Source organism: Mustela lutreola, chromosome 2 (assembly GCF_030435805.1).
Source record: "Mustela lutreola isolate mMusLut2 chromosome 2, mMusLut2.pri, whole genome shotgun sequence".
Lineage (NCBI taxonomy): Eukaryota > Metazoa > Chordata > Mammalia > Carnivora > Mustelidae > Mustela > Mustela lutreola.
The window spans coordinates 162,867,990-162,887,054 of NC_081291.1; the positions used below are offsets into that span (position 1 = coordinate 162,867,990).

Here is a 19,065-nt window from a genome sequence, read left to right on the forward strand (position 1 = left end):
TTGAGTCATGATCTTCTCCATTCTCACAAGGATGTTGTATTTCTAGTACCCGTCTAGATGCATAGGAAAGAGGTTAATTCATTATGTATAATCATGGGCCTTAGATCTTGGTTGTCTTTTAGATTGCTGGCTGAAAAAGGCTGGCAGAAGAAGGAAAGGACAGATGTGAAAGATACCGCAAGTAGAATTTGGTAGCTGATATTTTGGCTTTTGTGAGGGAAGGAAGATTAATCAGTTATTCTCAGGTTATGAGCTGGGAAACTGGGAATGTGCTGTTATCTCTCAAAGACATTATCAAGAGTAGAGGGGTCAGAGCTCTAATCTAGGGAGAAGATGATTAATTTAACATGAGAATTTCTGAGGCACTAAAAAAGAATAAAAAGAAAAAAAATTTTCTAGTATCTGAAAATCTTGATTAAAAGAAAATTAAATTTTCTATTGGTTTTCCTATGGTTCTTATACTTTGGTTCTTTATGGATGGATTTTTACAATATACCCAAAGTTCCGTCGAACAATATTGATAAAATATATTTAATAAGTTTCAGTTTGTTCATGAGCCAGTTTCCAATGTTACTAATGATAACATAGAATTGGAGAGGCTTGCAGAAAAACCCGTAAGTATTGAAAGATATAGTCTTGCATAAAATAGGACAATACCTCTGATGACAAAATTGGCATTTGTAAGTCAAGAATCAAGTTTTGGGTGCCTGGGTGGCTCAGTTGTTAAGCATCTGCCTTGGGCTCAGGTCATGATCCCAGGGTCCGGGGATCAAGCCCAGTGTCGGGCTCCCTGCTTAGCGGAGACCCTGCTTCTCCCTCTCCTTCTGCTCCTCCCCCTGCACATGGTCTGGCTCTCTCTTGCTCGCTCTCTCTCAAATAAATTAAATCTTAAAAAAAAAAAAAAAAAAAGTAGGAGAAAAGAATCAGTAGTTTCTTCCCACATAAGTGAGGATAAACCTGAATTTGGTCCTTAATGTGCTTGAACATACTTAAGTATACTAATGCCCAAACTTCCTAGATTCTTTCCTGAAGACACATGTTCTTGGTCTTACTGTGGGCTTATTGCATCTTCCAGCTGAAGTTCAGAAGCCATCTGAAGTCGGAGCCATCTGTGGTCATTAAAGTTCCCATGACAGTTTTTACTAAAGGGTTATGGCCCAGTTCCAAACTGAGTAATTCTGTTTTATAGCTCCTCCCCCCTTTTCAATTATAGTAATCTTCATTTCCTCCTCTATCCTGGTTTCACCCCAGAGGTGTAAGGCATGAACTTCAAGATGGAAGAAAGAATATGCAAGAAACTAAGTCTTCATGTTTTCTATACAGCTCTCAGTATGGAGCACAAATCTGGCTGAGTTATCAAAAGCTATCACCCCAGTGTCTTTCAATCAAAGGCAATCAAAGCCATGAGGAACACTGAATTTATATTAGCATGAAAGACTTATTCAAATGAATACTAAATACCAACCTGATTTCTCCAGAGTAGCTTTCCCAAGTGATCTGAGTAACCAAGTCCTTGAAAGGCAAGGTGAAGGGAAGATCGCAAAAGGTACTCTTCAGAACAAAATACCTTTGAACAAACCAAACCCCCACGTCGGATCCGACTAAAGAAAAAACGACTTTTTTTTTTTTAAATGAGATGATATCATGCTCTCCTTCCCTTTGAAAATCTCAGAAGTTTTTAGAAACAATCCAATAAAACTTTGGAAGAAAAAATTCTCCAAATGCCTGGGTAAAGACGAAATGGGGAAGTTGATGATGGGTCACTTATAAAGTCTCACAATTACTTTACATTTCTCAAATAAAATTACACCTTGTTAAAAGTGATTTTATTAAAGAGAAAGGACCTTCCATGCATTGTCCACCAAATCATACCCAATGCCTATTACCCTTCCTCCACTAGAACCCTACATGTGAGTGTCTGGATAGCCAAATCGTGCAGCCCTCAATAGGACATGTACCTAGAAATTTAATTGCAAGTTGATTATTAGAAATTGAGAATTTTCTTTTTAAAGAAATCCTGTTTTGATTGGCGGGGTGGGGAGGTAAATAATGGAGACAATTGCCTCTACTGGAGTTTCGATGGAACTGTGGAAGGCATCTTTGGAATGGCTGTTAGGAACCTGGTTTGGTAATTAGATTTTACTTCTCATCTTATACCTCAAGCAGGTAAGTTGGTTTCTGAACCAAAACAAAGACTGAGAAGATAATTTGCATTCTAATAGCTCCTACTCTAGGCCAATTCCTAGACCAGTTGTGCTACTGGATTCTGAATCCATTTAGATTTAGATTCTGAAGCAGCCCATTTTTGCTTAACCTTTGGAGATCATTTAATTAATTTATTTTTTATTTTCCTCATCTAGTTCTTTTATATGGTCATTAATGGAACGATCTTAGGGTCTTTCAAATTCTCATTTAAAAATAACATTTTCTGAATAGTTATTGGAACTGAGATTATAAATAATGGATGTAAGGCTAATTACCAAAATTCTACATTTAGAGCAAACTGGTGCATATGGAGACAACAGCTCAATATTTTAGAAAGTGCCAATTTGCTAAAAATAGATAAATATGATGATTATTGCTGGAATTAATTCAAGGACATTCAAAATGAGATGACTAATATCAAGGGGTAGCATTTCTCTGATATAAATCCAAGGGAGATGTTTTACACCCATTATTGCCCATCCTTTTGCAGAAATGGATCCCAAAAACTAAAAAATAAAAACTAGAGCAAAGCTACCCTACATGAAATTAGCAAGATTACATTGTAACTAGTATTCCTCTTAGACAGATAGTACCTGCCAGAGTTCAGTTCCAAGAAGACCTTGAAAACCCAGCGCTTATCAATTCCAGCTGTGAAGATTTGTCCTAACCTTTCTTTTTTATGGGATCAGTTGTCTGTATGATGACTGCTTTCTTTTTGAATCCTCAGGGTGATAACCCTACCAATAATAGAATACGCAATACAGGAAAAATTAAAAGCAACCAATGGGAAAAATTAGTGTCCACCACATCTGAGGTAAGTGCCTCCTGATCTGGTTAGCTACCCTAATATATATATATATATATATATATATATATATATATATACACACACACACACAGGAGACTCCTTCTCAGCCAATTTACTCTCTTACTAAATTCACAAGTGTGGGCATCCAGAAATTGTGTCTAGAGTGTGACTTGGCCCTTCTGCCCATCAGAGATCATTGGTCTGTTGGTAACTAGCTGATCCAAGAAGAACCAATCAGATTCATTCATTCTAGTTCTTTCTCTGTATCCTCTCTCTCTTTGAATATGAACAGATCACACACACACACACACACACACACACACTCACTCACACACATATATTTATCTGTCACTTAGAATTTTGAATTGTGAGATACAAAAGCTAAGGTTATTAGTAACTGAGTCTTTTAAATTCAGGTCTCCAGAAATAGAGTCTATGAATTCCTCTCTTGAGGTTCCCACTTTGACTCTGGTTTCTATAAGCTTGGCTATTCAACTTCTTAATTTTGTGTGATATCTAGTTTCCCTTTGAGAGGTTCCTTTTATAGATTTAAAGTTGGTTTCCATTACTTATACCCCATCAAAATACACATAAATAATAGAAGTGTGTGTGTGTGTGTGTGTGTGTGTGTGTGTGTGTGTGTGTAGAGAGAGAGAAAAAGAGAAACAGAAAGACAGACTGAGAGAAAGAGACAGAGAGAGAGAAGTGGTGAGAGTGAGGGATTAAGGAGTGATACTGACCCTTAATAAACTCTAAACATAATCAAATATATGATTGTGGGGACACCTGGGTGGCTCAGTTGGTTGGACGACTGCCTTTGGCTCAGGTCATGATCCCGAAGACCCGGGATGGAGTCCGGCATCAGACTCCCAGCTCCATGGGGAGTCTGCTTCTTCCTCTGACCTTCTCCTTGCTCATGCTCTCTCTCATTGTCTCTCTCTCTCAAATAAATAAACAAAATCTTTAAAAAAAAATATATGATTGTTTTCTCTGGACACCAGCTTATTTTGAAATTTCTAGTTAATATGCCTTTCTATTAAATTCTATATAAGCCTGACGTATGAAAGATTTTCCAAAAGAAACATGATATTAATTTCCCTATGTTAGACTTTTACTTCTAGGATAAACAGAATCTCCTGGACAAGCTTGATCCAGTTATTACACTTTAAAATATTTTCAAATATTATCCATATATTAAAAATTAAATTATTTAGGTTGCAAAATTCTACTGTCTATATGAGACTTTGATAAATTTGTTTTTATTAAATTGGTAGTTTATGTCTATCAATCGGGGACACAGGAGAACTGAAATGTCCTTTGTAGAGATCCTGAGAGTTTAGAAGATTATGTATGGCATTAGAGTTGGGTTGGAAAAGGTTCAGGATAGCGTATCGCTTCTTCGGATCAAGGTTAACTCCTGATGCATCGAGGAACCTTTAAATTGTATCAAAATGATGCTCAGGTGATAATCTTTGAATGCTGCTTTCCACCAATCAGGGTTCATCCCCATTGTCAGTCGCTCCCACAGGCCCCACATTCCTATTCTTCTGCCTGACTGGGCCCTCATGTGATGAATGTGAGCACAGCATGCCTGGTAATCTGAGTGCTGAGAACCTGGTTTAGAAGTGAGGTGGGGGTGGGGATGGGGATGGGGGAGAAGCAGCCAGTTCAGCTAATGCAGAAGAGAAGAAATCTAAATGGAAGGAAAGACTTAAACAGAAAAAGATAAAAAGATAAATAGTGGAGATTTCTAAATGCATTTGAGCTGACCCTTGGAGTTGAATGACAGTTTGAACATTGGCTTATTTAAATTCTGCCACTAAAGTCTTTCAAGGAAATGATAAAGCTATACCATGCTCCCATCCATTAGCTTGGTTACTATTTATTCTGTAGAGAATAAGGAGAGGTGGGAATGTGAATATATGTATAAAATACACATAAATATTTATGTGTATTTTATACAGAAAGCAAGGGTACTTCTTTACATAGAACCATGAACACTTTGGGTTTCAGTATGTGGAATTCCTCAATAATATCTTACACATTGTTTGCAAAACACTTTTTTTTTTCACTTTATTTGAAACTTACACCAACCTAGTAAAAGGCAAGTCAAAATATGGAGTGTTCTTTTTATGGATGGATAAACTGAGGCTCAGAAAGATTAAGTTACTTACCCAAGGTCACACGACAAGCAATTGGCAGAGCCAGGTCTAGAACTCTGGGGAAGGGTTTATCTCACTACAAAGACATGAAACAGTACATTAAACAAAGAACATCTAAAAGAATAAGATCTGTAAATAATTAAGGATAGGAAATCTGGAGGGTCACACTCCCGTACTATAACCAGAACTCTCTGCAAGTGTGGCACTCTGATCTCAGCAGACAGGAAAGGGAATTCTAACTTTGACCACAACCATCTTGTAAGGAGGTCCAATCGAATTGAGTATGCATTTACACAAAGCCAGCTTTGAATAAGCTCACAGGAATAGTCTACTCCAAAACATCTTCCCTAATGGCCCATTATCCATTATGATGATCTCTCCCTTCCTACTTTTTTTTTTTAAGATTTTATTTAATTTTTTATTTTAGAGAGAGAGAGAAAAAAAGAGAGAGAGCACAAACGAGCAGGGGCAAGGGCAGAGGGAGAAAGAAAGAAGCAAACTCCCTGATGAGTGGGAAGCCCTAACCTGGGCTCAGTCTCAGGACCCTGTGATCATGACCTGAGCTGAAACCAAGCGTCGGAAGTTCAATCAGCTGAGCCACCCAGGGGCCCCTTCTCCTTTCCTACTTTTATTCCTTCAGTGAACATTTTTTATTGAGAAGCTACTATGTGCTAGACATAGCTTAAAGTATCAATTTTGTCTAAAACACCTCTTTGGAAAGTTGGAAGGAGCCCCCCCCCTTTTTTTTTAAGTTCTCTTTTCATAGCCTCATGCCTCAAACACTAGCATAGGCTGGTCTTACATAATCAGAAAATTCTCCCTGGTCCTGAGAAGGGAAAAAAAGAAAAACTCAAAGAAAGAGATTGAAAGAGATTGAGAACGATGAGCAAGATATGGAATAAAGGTGTGGAGATGAGAAAACATTACCCAACTTTAGTGGTTGAAGACAAACTTAACCTATAAACCATTTTGTCTTACTGCTCTTCTCAAGGCCACGCCAACTCAGTCAGAGAAAATAGACCACGTAGAGTCTGGCAAAGAGCATTTTCATGGAGAGCTGTGGTTGCAATTTGCCCTATGTTAACCACAATAGGCCTATTTCAGAATCCAAATCCCTTCAGTCCATTCAAATGTAAGAAAGATAAAGTTGATCTGATTCTCATTCATGTAACAGACATTTGAGGGGCTACTTACCATTCAACCTCCTTTTACCTCTATGAGAGATTTCCCTTTGTGGAATAGAGTAATTGGATGCTTCAGTGGGAAGGAAAGAAACCCAAGTGAAGGTGAAATTGATTCTTGAGCACAGACCCTGAGGCACAAGCCAACACTTCATGTATTTTTGGAAGTTTGTGTATCAGTGAGGTAAATCAAGTAAGTACCAAGAGATTGAGTTAAATTCTATTTGGAAGGGTTGTGGAGCAAAGCATCACGTGTAAGCACTGTGGGAGTCTTAAAGGAAGGGCAGCAGAAGTCCAAGACTTGTAACCATGTGTCTAACCTGGAACTCTGCTAACCTCAGAGGGTGAACTAGTTTGCCGGGTTGCTGGGAGAGGAGGACACTGAAGGGAGGTTTCCAGGTAGCACCAGTTACAGTAGTTTGGAGAACCACAATATAAATGGGCTCATTTTGTGAATGAATGGGCTTTCATTAAAAACTGATGATTGTCATATTTATATGTTAATAAGAATCAGTGACGATTAGCTTCATCTCAAAATTTGATGCCAATAGTTTGAACAAAAATCTACTAGTGGTTGCCTGCATTTAGATACTCCATAATTTATGGGAAGTTTGTCAACCTGGCTGTGTATTTATTTAGGAAACATATTATCCACGGATAAAGCCAGTTACCATATGTGCCGAACATTGTGATAGGCCTGAAAGGAGAGAAAAAATTAAGATTCCACCCAAGCAGCTCACAGTAGAGATACTAGTTTACCCAAAAAAGGGCTATATAAATATGTAGTATAACAACTGATTTAATAGTGATGCTACAAAATAGAGCGTGGTCGCAAAGAAAGTGGAACTTAACTTAGGGAGGTAAAGAACAGCTTCAAAGAGCTAATGCTGACAGAAGGAATGGGAGTTTTCCATGTGGGCAGAGTATACAGTATGAGCAAAAGCAACAAGGCCTGAAATACAAATGTGGTATCATCAGGTTGGAGGAGCAGGTATTTGAAGATGGGACTGGAAAAGTAGGTAAGACTAGATCATGTCATCAATGGCGAAAACTTTGTATTTTAGCTTACAGTTAACAGGGGACTACTGTGGATGTTAACAAGGAAAACAATACGACCAGATTTGCATTAGGTAAAGATAAGTGTAGTGTTCTGTGCAAGGAGAATTGGAGAGCAAGGTGGAGATAGGAAGTCCAAGCAAGAAGCTACTGCCTTGGTCCAGATGAGAGGTAACAAAAGTCGGAACCAGGTTATTTGTGATGGAGTTGAAAGCAGAGGATGGATTCAAAAGCTTTTTTTTTTTTTTTTTTTTTTTAACCTAGACTGAAAAAGTTTAGTATCTAGGTGTGAGGAAGGAAAGCAAGGACTTCCTTTAGATTACTCCCAGGTCCCTAGAGCTTGGAAGTTGGATAGGTGGTGTTATAGTATAAGGGTTGGAATTGGAGGAAGACTAAACGGTACCACACAAAAGACACTGAGTCTGGTTTTGTACCTAAGGAGTTCAGTGTCTCTGAAGTACCTAGACCTAGTGATATCCATGGATCAGCCACCAAGGAAAGATACCTAGTCTACAGGTTGGGGAATCACCCTGGTGGTTAAAACTTTCAACATGGAGGAGACCACCTAGAATTAATGTGTCGAATGAGAAAAGAAGAGGCTCAAGATCATTAACGAGAGAAAATTAATATTTGAGAGGAAGAGAGAGAAAAAGTCAGCAAGGGAGACTGAGAAAAGCTTATCTGAGAGGGAGGAGACCCAAGGCAGCTCTCCTGGGAGCCAAGGGAAGAATTTCAGGAAGAGGAACGGACCACAACACAAAATGCCAAACAGATATCAAGTAAGATAGAAACCAGTCACTGGAGGTGGTGTCTTTTTTAGAATATGAGAACAGAAGCGTCATTAAAGTAAATGCAAAAGTGAAGGAGAAGTGCTACGGAGAAGGAAACACCCCTGAGCAGAAGGAACAGCTCACAGACGGGAGGCGCGCACCCGTCCTGACAAACAGGTAATCCCAAGCCGAGACTCCTATCGCACAACTCGGAGAGAAAATTTTCTTACATTTGTATTGATTTTTGTCTTCATATGAATTTTGTTTGATCCCTACCAAAGACCTTTAGGGTCAGCAAGGTGGGGTTTTTGTTTGGTTGGTTGTTTTGTTTGTTTGTTTTGTTTTTCAGTCTTCATCTTATAGGAGGAAACTGAAGCCCAGTATTATGTGATTCATTCAAGATCGCAGAATGAATAAGTAGCATGACCTGAGGACTCTCAGCACAGTGCTCTTCCCAGCACCTCAGAGAATGTTAAGCAGACTTCAATACAGTGGTGCAGAGGCAATCCAAATGCACTTCAGAAATTCTGAAGGCAGAGCTGCCCACAGTCACTTTCTTGATTGATAACAGATATGCTCGGGTGCCGGAATGCCTCTGTGATAGCTAACGGATTAATTAATTAACTAATTAGATGCTGTATCTTCTCTGGAGATGACCTGCATATGCACATCCTCTGAAATGTTCCTTTCATATCAGAGGATGATTTTAGACTTGTCTTACTCTATCAATGAGAAATAGGGGGCCATTTGGTTAATCTATATGCACGCCTGTTGACTGGAAGACACCCCCGCCTTCTTTATGGGGTCAGGTAAAACTCAAGTATGTGGACTACTCAACCCCAGGCAATCACTGACAATTTCACCATGGTGGAGGCAAAGGAGACCCAGGCTACTCTCCCTCTCAGTGAACTGGAGCTCAGCCCTTTGGTCTAAAACATGAAAGGAGGTTTCTGTAGTTTTGCCAACTCAGCAAGAGAGAAAATTAACCCTACATTTTCTTATCCCCTTTGCCTCAGCCTGGGTGTTGGGGGTGGGGGGTGGGGGGGGGTTGCACACTGACAGCCGGAGGGAGCTGGGCTCATTGTGTATGCACCCTGGCATGGTTTAGAAGGAATTACAGTCACCAGATATGAACTCATTTCTAGATTTACCATGAATTTTCTAAGGTTCTCTGCAAGTCCAGATAATTTGGCAGGGAAAAAAAAAAAAAAAAGCCCTTAAGTGATTTTTTTCTTCTGTTTAAATTTGGAAATGTGTCATAGAAATCACCATTTAAAAAAAAAATACAGTTTCAATTATATTAAGAAGAATGCCTCCATTTAATTAATTCACTTAGTCCCTGGGTGACACTGGGTGTGGCTCAGGGAGATTTAGGAGGAATCCGATTTATCACTAGGAGGAATCATCTGCACCGGGCAGCAAGGCGGCATCCTTCCACACCTTTCCAGCACCGCAAGGGAAACGGCGCAGTGAGGCTGGAATTCCAAACCACAGATCACAATCTCTCAGATGAGAATTATTTGTTTTATGAGGAAAAAAGCAGATGTTGGTGGGGTTGAGAAGTGGGGGATGAAGGGGCTCCTCGCTTGCACTGCTATTCTTTACACTTGGATTACAATTTAAAATCCTTATCTTTAAACAAAGGAAACACCTCAGTGTTCTGGCTTTGTGGACACAGATCACATCTTGCAAGTTTTTCATCATCTGCAATACGCATGGTAATTAAGCTATTTAAAGTTAGCCCCAAGATATTTGAAAATCAGAAACCAGTACAATCTCAGGGATTCTTTTATTTTATTTCCCCTTTGCCCACTCTTTTACCATGTTCTCATCGCCACCCCACTTGCATTCTCTTCTTCCTGCTATAATAATCCATAGTGGTAATTAATGGCTAATAAAGATCATTAACGCTTTCTTCTCACCCACTGGCCATGTATTACCACTCAGAAATCCAAGCAAGACTGCTTCTTTATGCCGCTCAAGTGGAAGAGGAAGGAAGTGCAGTCCCTCCAGCCCCCTCCCACGTCCCTGCTGGATTTCATGGGTGTGGCAGAGTTTAGACCTTTGCAGGTTTTTGCCCTTGTTTTATTCCCTGCTAAGGACTAGGATGATGAATAGATGGCAGAAGGATAAACACAACCGGGTTCTGCCCTGAACTATAGTGGATCATTTCACCCACAAGCAGGAAACCTGTGTGAGACTTAAGTACTCACACTATATAAATGCCAGTCGGTGTAGTGTGGAGCCCACGCCCTGAACACACCATTTCCTTCTGTCTGATTTAATGCTATCCTAAATCCTGACTTACGTGAATGAGACACAGGAGTACTCAATAGGGCACATGGCCATTTCACACAGAAGTACGCATGTATCAAATGCATGGGCAAATATGATAATTTCCATACCTTTCATTTAGTTCTCTTGACTATGATTTATGCTAAACCACATGCGGGCATGTGGGATCTGTGCAGACTACATGCATGACTGTTGTACATGAAGTATGCGAATGCTATGCACATTCACGTGTGAATTGCTACAACTCCCTAAGCACACAATTTCAGCTGTATCACTTTGCACATCACCGTGAACGCTTGGGGCTGTTAGTGAGATAGAACCCAAGCGAAGGTAGCTGTCCCCCTTTTGGGGAAGGGAATTCTTTTAGCTTCAATTACCTTTCTAAAATTATGCTTGGTTTCTTTTGTTGGAGGGGGTGTGTGTATACTTATATGTGTCTACATGGGGTGGCAAAAAGTTGTAAACCGGCATAGTTTTCTACCCCAAATTAAGCCTTTTTTAATGAATAGCATTGGCTTCCTTAGGGCTCCGCCTTCCTAAATTTTATTTCTTCGGCTCACCAGTGGGGTAACCTCAGAACGTTTCCTTGACAGTGTGCTTAACCCAGCCACCTGTATCCATTGCATTCATGGATTAGAATGGAGGAAGACAAGGAAAGAAAATGTCCTGGTTTGAGAAATAAGCCCGTGGAAGCATCAATCTCTGGAACCCTACAGCAGTTTAGGGAAGTGGTACACGTAAAACCCACATGCTTTTTTTCAAACACCCCCTACACACACCACACACAAAACCCTGGGGTGTCTGCTGCTTTGAAAATTTTATTTATTTGTTTGTTTGTTTGTTTGTTTTAACTTGTTTTTTTTGTTTTGTTTTTTTTTTTCTCATGCCTCTCCATCCCTTCCATCCACTTCTCTGGTACTCTGCTTCTGCTTCCCTTCCCCTTCCTCTCCTTTTTCATCTCATCACCACCCACCCCTCCTTCCAGGGCGATGGCTAAATGTGCAAAGCTGGCAGGCTGTTTCTTCTGCACTCCCCTCCACCCCCTTCGGATTCAGCGAATGTATTACAAATTGCCCAATATCCAATACCTGCACAGGAATAATGCCCAAATCCTATCTTTTGCACCCCACCCCTAAGGCAATCAATCTGCAAAGGGCTTTTTTCGACCAAGACCTGCCTCCCCTCCCACGAGTATGCACACACACGCGCACATACACTCACCCACATCTCACACCCATTTTTCTCTTTAACCTTCGCCAAAATCACTCAAACATGTTCCAATAAATGTTTGAAAGCTTCCTTTGGAGAATGCCAGGGCACTGTCGGTTGCTGCAGAATACTGAACTCGTCATTCCTCCCCACCCTCAGCCCAATCAAGTTTCTAAAATGTCTTTCAAGAAATAAGTGAGCAATTTGAAATAGAAGAGAAACCTGGGTAGTGGGGGAGGGAGAGAGGGACGCGGATTCTCGGTAAGCTTGTATGTGTCCCTCTTCTGATGAAAATGAGTCACCATGCTTATTATCCAAAATGTTAGCCCATCTCCGGTCACTGACAATCCCCGGAAAGGTGCAAGGGTAGGGAGAAGGGAAAAGACCTGATTTCCAACAGGTAACACTCGGCTCGTTTTTCCCGTCCCATCGGAACCCAAAGCTCCTAGGGGCGTGGTCCACCCTCTCCTCCGACCAGCTGGTGCACAATCGGCAACGATCTTGGGAAGGGGATTCTCCCCCTCCACACGGCCAGTTTCTCCCCCAGCCCCAGTAGTCTTTAGAATCTCCTTTAAAAAAAAAAAAAAAATCTTCCAAATCACAGTTTCATTCATTCATTGAAAAATAAATAAATAAATCCTCACATGTTTTTCCATTAATACCTGCGCCCATTTAAAGCTCATGCATGTACGAAATAAGGCTTCTTCCGCAGCACATGTGAGAAAATTGTACGACAGAACAAGCAACACTCATTACTGAATAGGATTCCTTCGACCCCGCTTTTTGCAAAGAATTTAAAGGATTGCCTCCCCATCTTGTAGGTAGAGTCCACATCTTTTCCCCACACCCCTTTCTGTACCCACACCCGCAAAACCAGACAGCTAAAACGCTAAGCATTCACTAAGAACCCCCCAAATCTTATTTCTAGCCAAACAGGCATATATTTTTTTCCTAACCTCACCCTAGTTAGTAGCAGCGTTCCCCAACCAGAGCATGAAAGACAGAATGGAATAAAAGCTGGGATGCAACCATCAGTTACCATATGCTAAGGAAACGCGAGCACCATGGGCAGAGCAGAAGCAGTTAAAATATTTTTTTTTTTTTCTGCCTTTACAGGGAAATATTGTCGTCTGGTAATTTCACAACAGCAAGAAGTAAAAATCTTTAGCTCTACCTGTTTGGTTCTTCTCATACAGCACAGCATGGTTGTATCGTCCCTTGCCTTCTTCCTGCCTTCTCTCCTTCCTCCTCTCTCTTTCTTATTCCCCCCCTCTCCACCTCTTTTCTGCTCGCTTGCTCACTCGCTCTCTCGCGCTAGCGCGCTCTCCCTCTCCCTCCCTCCCTCTCTCTCTCTCTCCCTCACACACACCAGGGCAGTTAGCAGCAACTGTAAGGTCCACAGCTACTGCTCATCGCACATGCTCGCTCGCTCTCGCTCCCTCTCCCTCTCTCGGGCTCTCTCCTCTTCCCTCTCTACCCCTCTTTTCTCCCCCTTTGCCCCCCGTCTGTCTTTTTCTTCCCTTTCTCTTTCTCAGAATTGTTCACTAGCTTTCAATGACTAATCATTTCCCCAGCCCCCACCCCTATTCTAAACAGTCACCCCCTCCCAGTCCCCTGCCAGCCTCATGAATATTTAAACATCTCCAATCTGGACCCAATTACCCACCGACTTTCCCACTGCATTGAGAGGATGGTGGGGTGGGGGTAGAGACGGATATTCCAGCCAGTTCAGGAGATTGGATGGAATGTGTTTTAGGGAAGAGGGGCTTGAGGAAAGCTTGTGTTTCTTTACTAACTCTTCTCTTTTCCGATAATATAAGAGCAAAGGACACCGTAGTCAGACTTGTACCAATATAAGTGATATTTGCTATTTAGATTTTATGTGCATTTAATAATTGTGAGGGTTACGTTGTCTCAAAAAAATGAAGTAATATGTAAATAGACACTTATGTATACTGTTCTCAGTCTTCATATAATCTAAAACACACATATATATATAAGCTTAAATATACACAAAAAACATATCTCATATATGCTCAAATATCCTTGAGAAATCCACATGAATATGTAGCATTTTAAACATTTGAAGCACGTAAGGTAAGAAAATGATAACTAATGTTTAGGAATCAGCATTCATATCTAAAATCACATGGTGGTTTTTAATGCACTCACACCTGTTTGAAAATTGGGGTTTCTTCTAATTTTACTTAAAAAGTGGAACACATTTGAAAAATAAGTCTGTGATACTAATGGCACCCAAAATGATATTTTATAGTTTGGGCAAGAAGAATAAAAGTAGGGGCGCCTGGGTGGCTCAGTTGGTTAAGCCTCTGTCTTCAGCTCAGGTCATGAGTCCAGGGGCCTGGGATAGCCCCATATCTTCAGGTTCCCTGTTCACTGGAAAGTCTGCTTCTTCCTCTCCCTCTGCTACTCCCCCTTGGCTTGTGTTCTGTCTCTCCCTTTCTTTCTCTCTCTCAAATAGATAAATAAAATCCTTAAAACGTTTAAAAACTTAATTGTTACAAGAAGAAACCATATAACGTGATGTCTATGTCTTCAATTCCTTCTATGCTCTTTCATAATTTGAGTAAAGGAAAATATTTTAAGAAAAAGTGTATGTAAAATGATTTTTAGATGTGTGGTACTGTGTGATCTTGAGAATATTAATGACCCTCTCTGACCTAATTTTCTAATCTGTCAAATAGGGATTATAATGCCAACAAGGCATTATAAGGACCAAGTAATATAATGTATGTAAAGCATATATTAGAATGGAGCCATTCTTACTTCATACTAGCTTTACCTCAGAGACTGTACTTTTCTGAAATTTTGATGGCATTTTAAAGTAAATATCTCAAAGAACTTACCAAACTATTTCTTGTTGTCCTTTAGTGACAGGAAACATCCCCAATTAAACACCTCACATTCTTTCCAGTCTCTCCTAGACACAAGCCTAGTTAATAGGTGTCAACCAGACAGCTTATTATCACACATATTATCAGGATCACTGAGCTTAATAGGTGCTTAATACATTTTAACAAAATTTAAGGTACATCTTTCTCAGAATGGACTATCTCAGAGAGACATCCAAGGGATGATGGTTATACATTAACCCCAGAGGTTTTTCTGAGCATGACCTGCTTCAAATCCTTCCTTACTTGTTCTTTTACTCCCATTTACTTCTTGATTTTCATATTTTATGCTAGGAAACAGAGTTAAACTCTGAGTTTAATATTTTTTTGATGTTATAATGAGTCTAGTCAGAGTCTGCTTTCAAAAACAACCTTCTTTGCTTGGAAGTGGTAGAGGAGGACAAAGAATGGGTAAGAACCAGCTCCATCAGAGACAGTCCAGTTATGGGTGATGATGGTCCCACCCGCCTGCCTGGGGCCGAAGAGTGGAAAAGAAAGGAAACTGAGGAGATGAGGACTGGGGGCAAAGGAGAAGAAATGGAATGGCCTCTTTTGGTGTTTAAACAGATACATCACTTCACTGATAAGACCATTTTGTCAACTATGGCAACCAAGTTGGCCGTAGAAAGGGGCCAAGTCCTTTCCTTTTCAATTCACTCCCCTCCGCCCTCTCAATTATATCTTGTTTTCCCTTTTATTTTTTGGAAGGGACCTTGGAAACATCGTGACATAATGAAGTCAGGTAGAGACTAGAGTTCAAAACCAGGCATAGGCGTGGATGAACTGTGACTAAATACATTAAACCTCCCTCTTGGCACCAGTTTCTCCAGTAGTTGACGTGCACTATTTCATCTAATACCCAAATGAGGGAGGTGTGATTGTTAATCCCATTTTGGTAGGGTTACTAAAGCTAAGTGAATTAAGTACCTAGCCTAGGTCACATGGCTAATAAGAGGTAAAACTAGGACTCCAAAACCCTCTTATCCACTAAGCTACATGGCATTGAATGGACCTCTACCACCTCATTACCTCTGGTCCTTAGGGGATTAGACGATGCAGTGGAAGTCTTTGTGTTGAAAGGACACCAGCATTCTGCAAGGTCCACCTAACAGACGCAGCCCTCACCTCAAGAGCCATGGAGAACAAGCTGATACCCTCATCCAACAGCGAGCCCTCTGTATACTTCTGACCGAACATCATATACTTCAAACACCCCCAGGTGCCTCTCTATTTGGGGTCTTTGCCATTCTGAATGCCCTCCGGACATACTAGCTTCCGTCAATTAACTCTAAAATTACTTTACAGATGTGAGCTCAGAATTCCAAGTTCAGTTTAAATATTATGGAATCAATTCCAATACATTTTTATCCTGAGCAATGGAAGTTATAGGATGGTAAAAGAATGAGAAGGAGAAAAGCACACACTGATCTGATCTTGGCAAATAAAACAAAACAAAACAAAATAAAATAAAATAAAATAAAACAACAAACATAAAATAATAAAAAAATAAAATAAAATATCAGTATTGTCCTGATGCCCACCTGCCAACTGTTCCGTGGAACCACTAATCCTCATCCTCTGACAACCAATCCCAGAAAATGCCTGGGCTTAAGCCCCAAGGTTGAACTTTATATCATTTTAATTGGCATGTCATCTCATGAGACTGTCAGGTAACTTCTTACCTGTAGATTAGGCAGTAACATCATTCTAGAAGAGGGTGAAGAGTGGTGGAGGTCAGGTACCAGTTCCATTCTCAGATCTCTTTGAACTTCATACTAAAGTGATATTGTTTTCGTAATAAACCTGGAAGACTCTGGGCTTTATGAAGGGCTCCATCAGAGAGTACGTCATTTTAGGAATGAGACTGGCACTTGAGAGAAGAGTGTTGGCAGTGCAGATAGAAAATATGTTCATCTTTTTACTCCCCCTTTTAGGAGTTTATTTTTTTTTTTGATTTTCAGTCTTAGCTTTTTACCTGCTGTGTTCTGGTGCTAAGACTGCCATAACAAAATGCCACAAACTGAGTGGCTTAAACAATAGACATTTATTTTCTCACTGTTCTGGAAACTGGAAGTCCAATGGCAGGATTGGTTTCCTCTGAGGGCTCTCCAGGAAGTATCTATTCCAGGCCTCTCTCCGTGGCTTTGTAGATGGCCACCCTTTTACTGCCTTCTCACATGGTTGTCCTATGCACTTGAATTCCCGGTGTCTCTGTGTGTCCAAATATCTTCTTCTTAAAATATATCAGTCATATGGGGTTAAAGCCCACTCATATGACCTCATTTAACCTCAATTGCCTCTTCAAAAAACTGTCTCCAAATACAGTCCCATTGTGAGGTACTGGTTAGGGCTTCAACGTGTGTCTTTTGAAGGACCCGGTTCTGCCCATAAAACCTGCATGCTCCATCAGTACTTTTGGACATCACTTACTTATTCAACATTTTCTGTGTTACAAAAACATCCCACCCTCAAAGAGATACAGACACATGTGAAAAACGAAACAAATGCTCTTTGGACAAAACATGATTCAATGTCACACATGAGTTATAAGAATTTAGAACATAAGAGAAGTCACCGTGGACTAGTGTTGACCTTCCATTTCATGATTAGGATTTGGACAAGTACAGAAGACATGCTGAGTTTTAGAGAAAGGAAAGCAGTCATATTGGAAAAGGTAAAATGTACCACCTCTCACTGCATGATTAAGGGATTGTCAATATGGAGAAGAGGGGCAGTTGTACAGGGCAGTCATAAGAAAGAAATTTAGCAGGGCAGGCCACATCCGGATGGGCAAATGGGGTGTCCTAGGACTGCTATACAAATTTCCACAAACCTGGGGGTGCTTAACAACATAAAACTATTGTTTCAGGGGCACCTGGGTGACTCATTCATTGAAGCATCTGCCTTCAGCTCAGGTCATGATCTCAGGGTCCTGGGATGGAGACCCGCATTGGGCTTCCTGTTCAGTGAGGAGCCTGCTGCTTCATCTCCTTCTGTCCCTCCCCCCACTTGTGCTCTTTCTATCTGTCTCTCTCTGAGGTAAATAAATCTTCAAAAACGTTTTATTCTTTCACATTTCTGGTAGTTGAAATTTAATGTTGACAGGATTAATTCTTTCTGGAGCCTCTGGGGGAGAATCCATTCCATAACCTTCACCTAGTCTGGTGGTTGTGGGCAGTCCTTGGCATTCCTTGGTCTGAAGATGCATCACCCCAATGTCTGCCTCTCTCGCCACATGGGCCTTCCCTTTATCTATCTTTTCCTCTTTTATAAGGACAACTGTCATTGAATCTAGGATCCATTCTAAATCCAGGATGATCTCATTTCAGGATCCTTAAATTAATTATCTGCAAAGATCCTTCATTCAAGTAAGGTCACATTCATAGAAAGGAGTTGTTAGGATTTAAAGATAGTCAACCTCCTACAGGGGATTAGACATAAGGTTTGTTATAGGATAGTTTAGACAACACCTGTGTTAATATTGTATAGTATGGAATAGAGAGGACACACTGGGACCTGGTGAGAGAATCGTGGAATTGTTCTAATGCCTAGTTCTGGGAGGAAAGGTCGAGAAAAAGTGAAATGTCACTTGCTGAGTGCCTAGTATGTTCCAGGTACCATGTATATCATACTCTCCCTGTTTTGTCTCACGCACCTCACAGAAGAATCTCCTAGGGGAAGAAGAAAATGGGAGAACTGAAAGTGGTTTGGAGATTGGGCCTGGGCAACCTGGAGACTGAAAATACCAAACCCAGGCATGAGGAGGTCCAGAAAATGGGCTGGTCCAGTGAGGGAGGTGATGAGTCAGTTCTGAAAGCATTCATTTTCAGGAAGCATTTCAAGTTTCAAGTGTATCGCAGGATCAGATTTTAAGAAAGAAGATTCAGAAGTTGTCTGAGCCTGCCAAAGGTTTCCAGGCAGACGTGGCTACTTTGGGATCCAGGGAGAGGCAAGCCTCTGTGAAATGATGTCACCACATTAATTAGGCTGATAGCATTTTGGTAAGGCCTCACCGCCAGAATTCATCCTGCTTCCTGCTAACAGACAAGGACCTGGATGGTTTTTAGGACCCCCTCAATCTCAATCCATCATTCCAAACTTGCCTCAAATACCCTCATAGTTTCTCCTTCCAGCGCATTGGAGGCCATCTGAGTCTGTGAGTAGTCAATATCCCAGAACACAGGAATCTCAGTGATGAGACCTGTGCTGTGCTGGTGGCACCAGAGGAGATGGAAGACCTGTGGCCCACAAACCAAGACTCAGTCGCCACGCAGCTCCTGAGGAAGCTTGTGATTGCCTGAGCGAACAGATCTAACTCAGGGGCTTTGGGAGTGTATTAATAGCAGGTGATGTGAAAAATTCCATCAGGTTACACAAACCTCCACCACCAACACAGGATCGGGGGCTGAAATGAAAGTTTCATTTGAATTGGTCATGAAAAGAACCACAGAATGTTTCTCATACTTC

The 19,065-nt window shown here is 40.8% G+C and overlaps 1 protein-coding gene across 1 annotated transcript in view; it reads right to left on the reverse strand.

Moving 5' to 3' along the window:
• Positions 1–13,008, reverse strand: part of GAP43 (growth associated protein 43) — a 98,754-nt gene extending 85,746 nt beyond the window's left edge. Inside the window, exon 1 of the mRNA XM_059164019.1 lies at positions 12,861–13,008. Coding sequence (XP_059020002.1) covers positions 12,861–12,890 — 30 coding nt within the window. The 5' untranslated portion in view covers positions 12,891–13,008. The remainder of the gene's footprint in view (positions 1–12,860) is intronic.
• Positions 13,009–19,065: the final 6,057 nt, after the last annotated feature.